Source organism: Chiloscyllium plagiosum, unplaced genomic scaffold (assembly GCF_037043375.1).
Source record: "Chiloscyllium plagiosum isolate Xiang-an unplaced genomic scaffold, Cpla_swu_hap1 HiC_scaffold_2, whole genome shotgun sequence".
NCBI lineage: Eukaryota > Metazoa > Chordata > Chondrichthyes > Orectolobiformes > Hemiscylliidae > Chiloscyllium > Chiloscyllium plagiosum.
Window position 1 is genome coordinate 154,148,509 of NW_028270140.1, and position 11,231 is coordinate 154,159,739.

The window sequence follows — 11,231 nt, forward strand, 5'->3', positions numbered from 1 at the left end:
TTCAGAAGTTGGTGGGGAGCTGCCTTCTCAAACCATTGCAGTCCATGTACTGTAGGTAGACCCACAATGCCCTGAGGAAGGGAATTCCAGAATTCTCACCCAGCAACACGAAAGGAATATATTTCCAAGTCAGGATGGTGAGTGGCTTGGTGAGGAACATGAGAGGTGGTGACCCCATGTATCTGCTGCCTTTGACCTTTTAAACATTGTGGTTGTGGATTTGGATGGTATCTGGGTTAATTGTTGCAGTATATCTCAGAGATGGTACTTGTGTTACTAGTAGAGCACGTCAATGTTGAAGGTGATGGATAGAGTATCAACTACATGAGCTATTTTGTCCTGGATGGTGCTGAGCTTCCGGAGTGTTGCTGGCACTGCACTCATTCATTCAAGTAGGCAGTATTCCATCCCAATCCTGACCTATACTTGCAGTCTTATTTGGCAGGTCAGTTCAATTTCTAGTCAAAGGTAACATCAAAAATATGGGCAGTGGGGGAATTCAGTAATAGTAACACCACAATGTCAAGGGGAATTTCTTTTATTGAGATGATTCGTAAGATCAGAATGTCACTTATCACTGAGTCATAGAGGCCCACAGCGCACTGAAAGGAGTTTCGGCTCAGAGTCTTCTCTGGTCAAAAACAACCACCTCGAACTATTCAAATCACGTTTTCCAACACTCGGCTCAGTCTTGTATGCCTTGGCATAACAAGTGTACACCCTATTACTTAAATGTGATCGGGTGTCTGCCTCTCCCACTCTTATGGATAGTGTTCCAGATTCCCACTATCCCCTGGGTGAAAAATATTTTTCCCATCTGTTGCCCCCTCATCTTAAATCTATACTCCCTAGTCATTGATCCATCTGTCAAGGAGAAGTTTTCTTCCTGTCCACCCGATCAATTCCCCTCTCAATTTCATACATCTGAATTTTGATCCTCTCTGTCTGATCTGCTCCAAGGAAAACAACCAGTCTGTCCAATCTCTCTTCATAAACTCCCTAGCCCAGACAACATCCTGGTAAATCTCTAGCTTACCAGTTCAAGACTGGGTACATTGAGGTGTTGCTGCATACTGACATGGACTGCTTCAATACTGCTTCAGTATTACTCAATCATCAGCAAAAACAAAATAACAGAACTTGACAGTCCAACAGAAGGCCATTCAAACCATCGTGTCCATAACAGCTCCCAAAAGTCCTACCCAGCTAGTCCCATTCTCCAGTCCCATCTCTTGGGTCCTCTAAATTGATCACTTTGAAATAAATACCAGCTTTCTGTTGAAACCTTCAACAGAATCTGCTTCCAACATTCTCCATGCAATACATTCCAAACCCTAACAACTGAGTAAAAAGGTTCTCATCACACTCCGAGCTCTCTTGCTGACAAACTTGAAATAGCAGCCCCTAGTTATTAACATATCAACTAGTGGAAATAGAATATCTACTTTACCCTGTCAAAAGTGTTCATAATTTTGAACACCTCAATAAGGTCAACTCTTAATCTTCTCTACTCCAAGAATAAGCAGCTCAATTTCTCTAATCTTTCTTTGTACCTAAAACACCTCATTCTGGTAAATTTAATTTACTAGAATGAGGGTTTAGCATTATTTCCAGAACTGTAACATCGTTCCTTCAACAAGGTGCCCAGAACTGAACGCAATGCTCCGAATGTGGTCGGACCAATGATTAGTAGAGGTGTAGTACACTTCCTTGTTTGACATATGCTATGCCTCTATTTATAAACCAAGAATTCCAAACAACTGTTTCCACTTTCCTGGCCACTAAGACATTCGTGTACATGATGCCTAAGGTCCTTCTTCACCTCTACTGTCTGACTCTCAAATGTTTCTACTACCATTACTTTACATTTAGCTATAAGATCATAAGACATAGGAGCAGAAATTAAGCCATTCAGCCAATCAAGTCTGCTCCGCCATTCAATCATGGCTGATAAATTTCTCAACCTCATTCTCCCCATAACCCTTGATAATCAAGAACGTGTCTTAAATATATTCAATGGCCTGGCCTCCACAGCCTTCTGTGGCAATAAATTTTATAGATTCATCACTCTCTGGCTAAAGAAGTTTATCATTTCCATTGTTAAAGGTCTTCTCTTTCCTCTAAGACTGTGCCCTCGGGTCCTAGTCTCTCCTACCAATGGAACATCCTCCCAACACCCACTCTGTCCAGGCCACTCAGTACTCTGTATGTTTCAATCAGATCCCCCCATCCTTCGAAACACCATCGAGTATAAACCCAGAGTCCTAAACTCTTCCTCATATGTTAAGCTTTTCAGTTGTGGGACCATTCTCGTCAACCTCCTCTGAACATGCTCCAGGGCCAGTACATCCTACTTCAGATATGTGGCCCAAAACTGTGCAGAGCAGTCCAAATGTGGAATGACCAGAGACATATAGAGCTCATAAGTATATCCCTGCTTTAATATTCAAATCCTCTCAAAATAAATGCCTTAATTGCATTTGCCTTCCTAACTACTGACTCAACCTGCAAGTTTGCCTTGAGAGAATCCTGGACTAGAATGCCCAAGTCTCTTTGCGCTTCAGACTTCTGAATTTTGTACCCATTTAGAAGATGGTCCATGCCTCTATTGTAACCACCTCACACTTTGCCATATTGTACTCATCTGGCACTTTTTTGCCCACTTTCCTAACCTGTCCAAATCCTTCTGCAGCCTCTAGGCCTCCTCAATGCTACCTGTTCCTCTACCTATCTTTGTATCATCTGCAAACTTAGCCAGAATGCCCTCAGTTCCTGCATCTGTATTGTTCATGTATAAATTGAAACATTGTGATCCTTACACTGAGCCTTGCAGAACACCATTTGTCACCTGCTGCCATCCTGCTTCTATCCCCACTCTCTGCTTTCTGCCAGAGAAATTCTTTGCACTGAAACTCATCTGCCATCCAAACTTATGATAGAGGGAAAGTCACTGCTAAAGCAACTGAAGCTCTTTGGGCCAAGGACACTACTGTGATACATTCCTTTATCATTGTTTTAATTTGTGCTGCAGGAACTAGCACTAGGTATATACTGTTACATTCAAATGCACAGACAGTTCCAAGCATAGTAGATTCAACTGTTTTGAAATATTAGTTAAATCAAAATCTGCACAGGATTAACAGCCTGTTGCAAGAGTTTGAAAAGATCATGCAGGACAGCAAAGGAACACTGAAGAGGAGTCCAAAGGAGACAAGCAACGAGACTAGAAGACAGGTCACGTGGGGCGACTGTCTGTGTGGAGTTTGTTCATTCTCCCAGTGTCTGCGTGGGTATCAGAGAGCAGTTATTGCTGGGTAAATGCTGCTTGATAGCCGTGTCAACAGAATATTCCATCATCTGACTGATGATCGAGAATGGGCTGATGAGGTTGTAATTTGCCAGATTGCATTTTTGTTGCCTTTTGTAAACAGCCAATTTTCCACACTCTCAGATCAATACCAATGTAGTAGCTGTCGTAGGGCTGGAGCACAAGCTTTCAGTACTGTTGCTGGAATGTTGCCAGGGCCCAGAGCTTTGGCAGCATCCAGTACCTTCAGCTATTTGATATCAGCTAGAGTGAATTAAATTTGCTGAAGATTGGAATCCGTGATTCGGGGAATAATTCACTCTGCACTTCTGATGAAGATGGGTAGATATATTTAGTTTCATCTTTTACACTGATGTGCTGGGCTACCGCACTGGTGAAGCAACGTGACAAGTATTTTCAAACATATTAAAGCCCTCAAGACAGTTTTACACTCATTTGATCCAGATTCTCAACTCAATATTCCCACTTTTAGACCATATTCATTTATATCTTTACCTCAGAAAAATCTATCAATCTCAGCTGAAAGCTCAGAATAGCAAAGAGAATAGTGAGGTGACTGAGAAACAAAAAAAAAAATCAAACTTACGCTTCTCCATCTTCATCAGAGTAACCTTGAAACAGCTCTTCTCGATCAATCATCTCCTGATATTTTTCCAGGTAATCTGAAATACAGACAGAAAACATAATTGGAAACCTGATTCAAGGGAGCAAGTTGCACACACTCATATGGGTGACTCAGAACTGTGTGGACTCTTTGTGCTCAACAGTTTTTCAATAAGGACAAATACAATGAAAATATTTTAACAGGTTGGATATTTGATAAGTGTGAAAGTATAAGCATTAAGAAACAGTGTGAGTAATGAGAGAGAAAATTTACTTAAGTGTACCGTGCAGGCAGATGAACATACTCAAAAATTATCCAAAGTTGATTGTTTTTTTCATTGATACATACTGATTGCTGTCAGTCAATTACCATTGTACTCGGCTAACAGAAGGTGAACTCGATGGAACTTAGTTTTTTAAAAGGTCCCAGAATTTCTCCATTACATAAGTACAACAGTGGCAACTTTTAAACAGTTGTATATTTTACAAAGCACCCAAGCTTTTCATCACTAAATTAACTGATCAAATATAATACTTGAAACTGTTAACGGTTCACAAATCATAATTCAATGTTAGAATCACAAAGCACTGGCCAGTTTCCCTGCTAAGTTCAAGAGTTTATTGAGTCCTTCAAAGACCATGAAAGCAGCCTCAAGGAGCAAGTTCAAGAGTGGTTTAACTGTTTTGGTTCTTTGGAGCTTTTCTCTTAAAGACATAATGCAGGCGAAGTGGAGAAATGAAAGTCAAATGAGAATCCAAAGTAGAAGGAATGAAGCAGCTCTGAATACTTGCAAGCAGTGATCATTCTATTTTTGTCTGTCAATGCGTTCACAGCAACAGGTTTACACTGAACAACTGCAATAATTTTGGCTCACATCAGGAGTGTCATAAAACAACACAATTTTACAGACTACCACTGTCAACTTCCATCTCTCAGGTACACCCCTACATGGCTTTTACATTTAGAGAGAAGACACTTCAGTGGGGCAAGGAGTACAGCAGAACAGTGGTGATTACTACAGGATTAGTAATCCAGTGGCCAAGACCAATGATCCAACAATTGAGGAAATTTAAATTCAATAACTAAATATATTGGCAACATTAAAAAAAAACAGATTTCTGTAAAAACCCATCTTGTTCATTGATATTTTAATAAAAGAAAAACGTCCTTACTTAATTTAGTTCATAAGTGATTCCAAACCATAGCAATGCAGTCAGTTGAAGTAACCTAGCAATTCATGCAGGCAACAGCTCACCATCACATTGAGGGAAATTATCTATAGATAATAAGTGCTGAAGTCAGCGACTTCCACATTCAAAGAATAAATAACAGTTAAGTACAGTAAAAAGAACTTGACATATTTGAGAGCATTTCTCTCACTCTGTCCTTACCTTCCTCCACAGGAGAATGGCTCACAATCGTGTCCACTCTCAGGGATTGACAGCTCTTTCATACCCCACCTAAGTGAGCTGAGCACAACAGCTGAGTCCCTTAGCTAATGTGCACTGAAATGCACTTGTCCTACAACCACTGAACAGGAGGATCAAGAACCCTTGATAATTCATGCCTCTCTTTTTTGGCTCAACAATCATGCCAAACTGCCACAGATGGATTGGTCTTCAGCACAAGATCAAGAATAAAACAAGCTATATTCTTAACCAAAGCAATTATCCTTCCCACACTGCAGCTTGCTGTGAGCATATTTCCTGAAATGGGCAGGAATCAATGCAACATAAAGAACAGTTTGAAAGAGGTGGATTGAAGGTCAGAACTTCACCATTGACTCATCCAAACACAGCAGTCGCTACTGCATCCATCAAGTCAGTACACTTTGCGAACCACTTCAAGTACTTTGTATGCAGGTAAGGCGAGATAGAGAGAGGTGGGGGGTGTAACATCTCAGTTGGCTAGGTGGTTAGCATATGAATCTGGTTCATACCAATAGCACAAGGTTTCATTTCCACTCTGGCTGTGGTGGATTTGAGCTTACCTCCTTGCTCTGTCTCTACTGAATCACTTTACTGTGGTTTGACACGCCTCTGCCTCCGAGCTTACTTTCACAATCAGGACTCCCGCCCACCTCCAACACACTGCATCCACCTGGACACCCTGCGCTGGCCTATTACTTGCCCTCGACCTCTTCATTTCCAACTTCCGCCGGGACATTAATCGCCTCGAGGTAAAAACAATGACTGCAGATGCTGGAAACCAGATTCTGGATCAGTGGTGCTGGAAGAGCACAGCAGTTCAGGCAGCATCCGAGGAGCTTCGAAATCGACGTTTCGGGCAAAAGCCTTGCCCGAAACGTCGATTTCGAAGCTCCTCGGATGCTGCCTGAATTGCTGTGCTCTTCCAGCACCACTGATCCATTAACCGCCTCAACCTGTCTACCCCCCCCACCCACCCCACTCCAACCTCTCACCCTCAACGCGCAGCCCTCCAATCCCTCTGCTCCAATCCCAACCTCACCATCAAGCCAGCAGATAAAGGGGGCGCAATTGTAGTCTGGCGCACAGACCTCTACACCGCTGAAGCCAAACGCCAACTCGAGGACACCTCTTCCTACCGCTCCCTCGACCATGACCCCACTCCCCATCACCAAACCATCATCTCCCAGACCATACAGAACCTCATCACCTCAGGAGATCTCCCACCCACAGCTTCCAACCTCAGTCTGGGAACCCCGCACTGTCCGGTTCTACCTCCTTCCCAAGATCCACAAGCCCGACGACCTTGGCCGACCCATTGTCTCAGCATGCTCCTGCCCCACTGAACTCATCTCTACCTACCTCGACACTGTCCTATCCCCCCTCGTCCAGGAACTCCCTTCGTACGTTCGAGACACCACCCAAGCCCTCCACCTCCTCCAAGGCTTCTGTTTCCCCGGTCCCCAACGCCTCACCTTCACCATGGATATCCAATCCCTCTACACCTCCATCCGCCATGACCAGGGCCTCCAAGCCTTCCATTCTTTCCTCTCCAGACGTCCCCAACAGTACCCCCTTCCACCGACACACTCATTCCTTTGGCCAAACTGGTCCTCACCCTTAACAATTTCTCCTTCGAATCCTCCCACTTCCTCCAGACCAAAGGGGTAGCCATGGGCACACGTATGGGCCCCAGCTATCCCTGTCTCTTTGTTGGCTATGTAGAACAGTCGATCTTCCGTAATTACACCGGCACCACTCCCCACCTCTTCCTCCGCTCCATTGATGACTGCATTGGCGCCACCTCGTGCTCCCGCGAGGAGGTTGAGCAATTCATCAACTTCACCAACACATTCCACCCTGACCTTAAATTTACCTGGACCATCTCTGACACCTCCCTCCCCTTCCTGGACCTCTCCATCTCCATTAATGACGATCGACTTGACACTGACATTATTTACAAACTCACCGACTCCCATAGCTACCTGGATTACACCTCTTCCCACCCTACCTCTTGCAAAAATGCCATCCCGTATTCCCAATTCCACCGTATGTGCCGTATCTGCTCCCAAAGAGGACCAGTTCCACCACAGAACATACCAGATAGCCTCCTTCTTTAGAGACTGTAATTTCTCTTCCCATGTGGTTAAAGATGCCCTCCAATGCATCTCGTCCACATCCCGCATCTCAGCCCTCAGACCCCACCCCTCCAACCGTAACAGGGACAGAACGTCCCTGGTGCTCACCTTCCACCCTACCAACCTTCGCATAAACCAAATCATCCGACGACATTTCTGCCACCTCCAAAAAGACCCCACCGCCAGGGATATATTTCCCTCCCCACCCCTTTCCGCCTTCCGCAAAGACCGTTCCCTCCGTGACTACCTGGTCAGGTCCACGCCCCCCCTACAACACACCCCCCCCATCCTGGCCCACACCTCCTCCCTCAACTCCATCCAAGGCCCTAAAGGAGCCTTCCACATCCAAAGTTTTACCTGCACATCCACCAATATTATTTATTGTATCCGTTGCTCCCGATGCAGTCTCCTCTACATTGGGGAGACTGGATGCCTCCTAGCAGAGCGCTTTAGGGAACATCTCCGGGACACCCGCACCAATCAACCACATCGCTCTGTAGCCCAACATTTCAACTCCCACTCTGCCGAGGACATGGAGGTCCTGGGCCGCCTCTACCACCGCTCCCTCACCACCAGACGCATGGAGGAGGAACGCCTCATCTTCCGCCTCGGAACACTTCAACCCCAGGGCATCAATGTGGACTTCAACAGTTTCCTCATTTCCCCTTCCCCCACCTCACTCTAGTTCCAAACTTCCAGCTCAGCACTGTCCCCATGACTTGTCCTACCTACCTTCTTTTCCACCTATCCACTCCACCCTCCTCCCTGACCTATCACCTTCATCCCCTCCCCCACTTAACTGTTGTACTCTATATGCTACTTTCTCCCCACCCCCACCGTCCTCTAGCTTATCTCCCCACCCTTCAGGCTCTCTGCCTTTATTCCTGATGAAGGGCTTTTGCCCGAAACGTCGATTTTACTGCTCTTCGGATGCTGCCTGAACTGCTGTGCTCTTCCAGCACCACTAATCCAGAATCTGGTTTCCAGCATCTGCAGTCATTGTTTTTAGCTAAATAATCAAGGACCTGCCTTCAGAAAGTGTGTTTGAGATAATCAAGCAGGTACAGTGTAGAATGCAAAATAATATAATCAGAGCTAAGCCATAAAACTTAGGAAGGACTTCTTCACAAAGAGTGGTAGAGCAATGAAACTCGTTTTATATTAATGTACGTGATGTTGGCTGGACCAGCACCCTGCCACAAAAAGATGATGCCAGATTAACATGAATAGATTTGCACTGGACAGGAATCTGAAGATATGGAGTCAAAGTGAGTTGTATGTGGTAAAGATAAAGATCAGCAATTATCAGATTGATGACGGAACAGGTTCAAGGGAGTGATTAGACTCCTAATAAACTAGATTAGACCCCTAATAAACTAGATTAGTCTCCTAATAAACTAGATTAGCCCCAATTTCCTGCCTTTCCCTAAAGTGTCTTGGTTCTGTGAATTACCAAAAAACAAATGAGCTTCCTGTGAAGAAACTTAAATAACTTCAATTGCATATATTGCCACAATCCTTTGTTGAACATTTTTCTAGTTGGTTCTAACTGATGCTATTACCTCCCGTTGGTTGTTTCCAGATAAACCTGCAACCATCTGAATTTATCCATCAATCTGTTTGATTTAAATTCTCATCACAACTACATTGTGCAAATCAAAACTTCAGAATCCAGTAAAATTCAGCAATAGCTATCAGTCTGGTCTGACCCAGGAGAGAGGAAAATATCTGTTCAAGTACCAATCCACAGTATCACTTAAAGAGGAGGGAAGGGGAGGGGGGTCTCCTGAGTTAATAAGGGTATAGATACAATGTTACTGTTCCTTTGTTTGGGAGCTTGGCGCCAAACATAGCTGTTCTGTACTCTGTTTTTTTGCTTTTCTTTCTTTTTTTGATCTATTAGTTATTTACTTATTTATTGGTGTTGCTTTGCACAATATTAGGGTTTGTTTTGTATTTTTGAGTAGGTTAGCAGTTAGTAGACAGTAGTTGTATTGTAATTTGTGTTTTTTTTTCTTTTTATCAGACTGATATTTGTTATTGATTGTATTTTTCAATAATTTTATATGTTTGTAAAGTAAAAAAATTGCTAATAAATATATTTACAAAATAAAAAGGAAGGGGTCAGTGTAAATTTACAGACTCATGTTGACCCTAAAGGACTAACCTGGGTCTGCTGGAGTGAGAGGGATACCCTCTGCTGAATAAAATACAGGCTCATTCTGAAAATTAAAACATAGTAACATGTTACACATTACTTCTGTAGTAAAACGATTCATACCAATTCAACATTACTTATTTTAGCAGGTTAATTTAATGGTACCACTCACAGAATATTTTCCATCTGATTCTTCGAGTTAAGCTACAGATTGGCAGGAAGTGCTTTTACAGTGATTGTGTAAGATTACTAACACATGACATTACCTTTAGGCATTCAATCAAATCTTCAATCAGTAAACCTAAGCCACGTATGTCTGCAGTTAATTAGGGCAAGATGAGGTGGGTGAACTGTCTGAGCTGACATTTTTGCAAAAAGGCTGCAACTAACAGGAGAAACACATTCAATAGCAATCACCTCATGAACTGGGTGAGAAGTTGAACTGCCAATAGTATCGTGATTTACACAACCAACAGGTATCAGTCAGCAGAAACCTCAATCCATTCCAACAGTGAAAAGGTAATATTTTTAATCCATTGAACAACTCTCCCTGGGTTTACAAAGCTAGTGCAACTCTCATTTTGAAGTTGCTGGGTAGGAAACCTTCTGCCCTTAATGACTCATTTGTGACAAAAATATTTTGATGTACAAAATGGCCATCATAGCTCTTTGTGCATGTCCTGCTGTTAGTTTAGTGCACTGTGTGCTTCACACAGTTTTGTTGGGTTCCTGCAAGTTAACATCCAATAACAGCTGCAAGGTTTCTGGAAATAAAAACAAAAACCTACGGATGTTGAAGATCTGAAATTAAATGACAAAGTGCTGGGGAAACTCAGCAGATATGACAGGATCTGTGAAGAGAGAAACAGAGTTAACACTGAGTGAAATATGACTTCTCTTTGGAACTGAACTGCTGAGTTTCTCCAGCACACTATTTTTATTGTAAAATTTTAATTCAATGAGCAGATATTCTGAGCTCATGGAAGACGTCTTTAATAAGCTAGGGACCAAACCCCCCCAAAAAGTGAAACACAAGTAAAACATAGCTTCAAACATCTATGCAAATGAGAAACAAAGAGAAGCACAACAGCATTTGCAAAATGACAAAGCTTACAAACTGAAGCCACTAAAACGAGGAGATGTATCTATCCCAGCAGGCTACTTTTCCACCTTTAAAAGCTCTTTCTTTCACTACACTAATCATAAACATTAGCTCAGATGGAATACTACAGGAGGTTAAAAGCTATTTCATTAATCGAGCCAATTTATCTCTACTGATGGTTTATAATGTGTTTTGTTCTAACGCAATTGTTTTGCTAAAGTCAGCATGAAGCGCACAGGCTTTCCCTGTCTGCAGTGGCAACTAGCCAAGCTTCAGTATTCCAATCCCACTGCAGCTTTACCCAATTGCCATTTCATCAGTAACTCAAACATAATGCCTTCAACACAGGGTGGGTTGCACCTCAACAGGTTTGGGACCAACTGGGTCACAAGTACTTTTCCAAATGTGGGAGAGGAGAGTTTTCATTTGGCAGGGAAATGGACAACAGCATATAAAAGCAGAGAAGATAAATAA

At 43.0% G+C, this 11,231-nt stretch overlaps 1 protein-coding gene across 1 annotated transcript in view; it reads right to left on the reverse strand.

The window, feature by feature from the left end:
• The window catches only part of paip1 (poly(A) binding protein interacting protein 1), a 71,282-nt gene that overhangs the window by 5,827 nt on the left and 54,224 nt on the right, over positions 1–11,231 (reverse strand). The window contains exons 9-10 of the mRNA XM_043703143.2: positions 9,665–9,719; positions 3,915–3,990 (exon numbers count right to left, since the gene is read on the reverse strand). Of these exons, the coding sequence (XP_043559078.2) occupies positions 3,915–3,990; positions 9,665–9,719 (131 nt within the window). The remainder of the gene's footprint in view (positions 1–3,914; positions 3,991–9,664; positions 9,720–11,231) is intronic.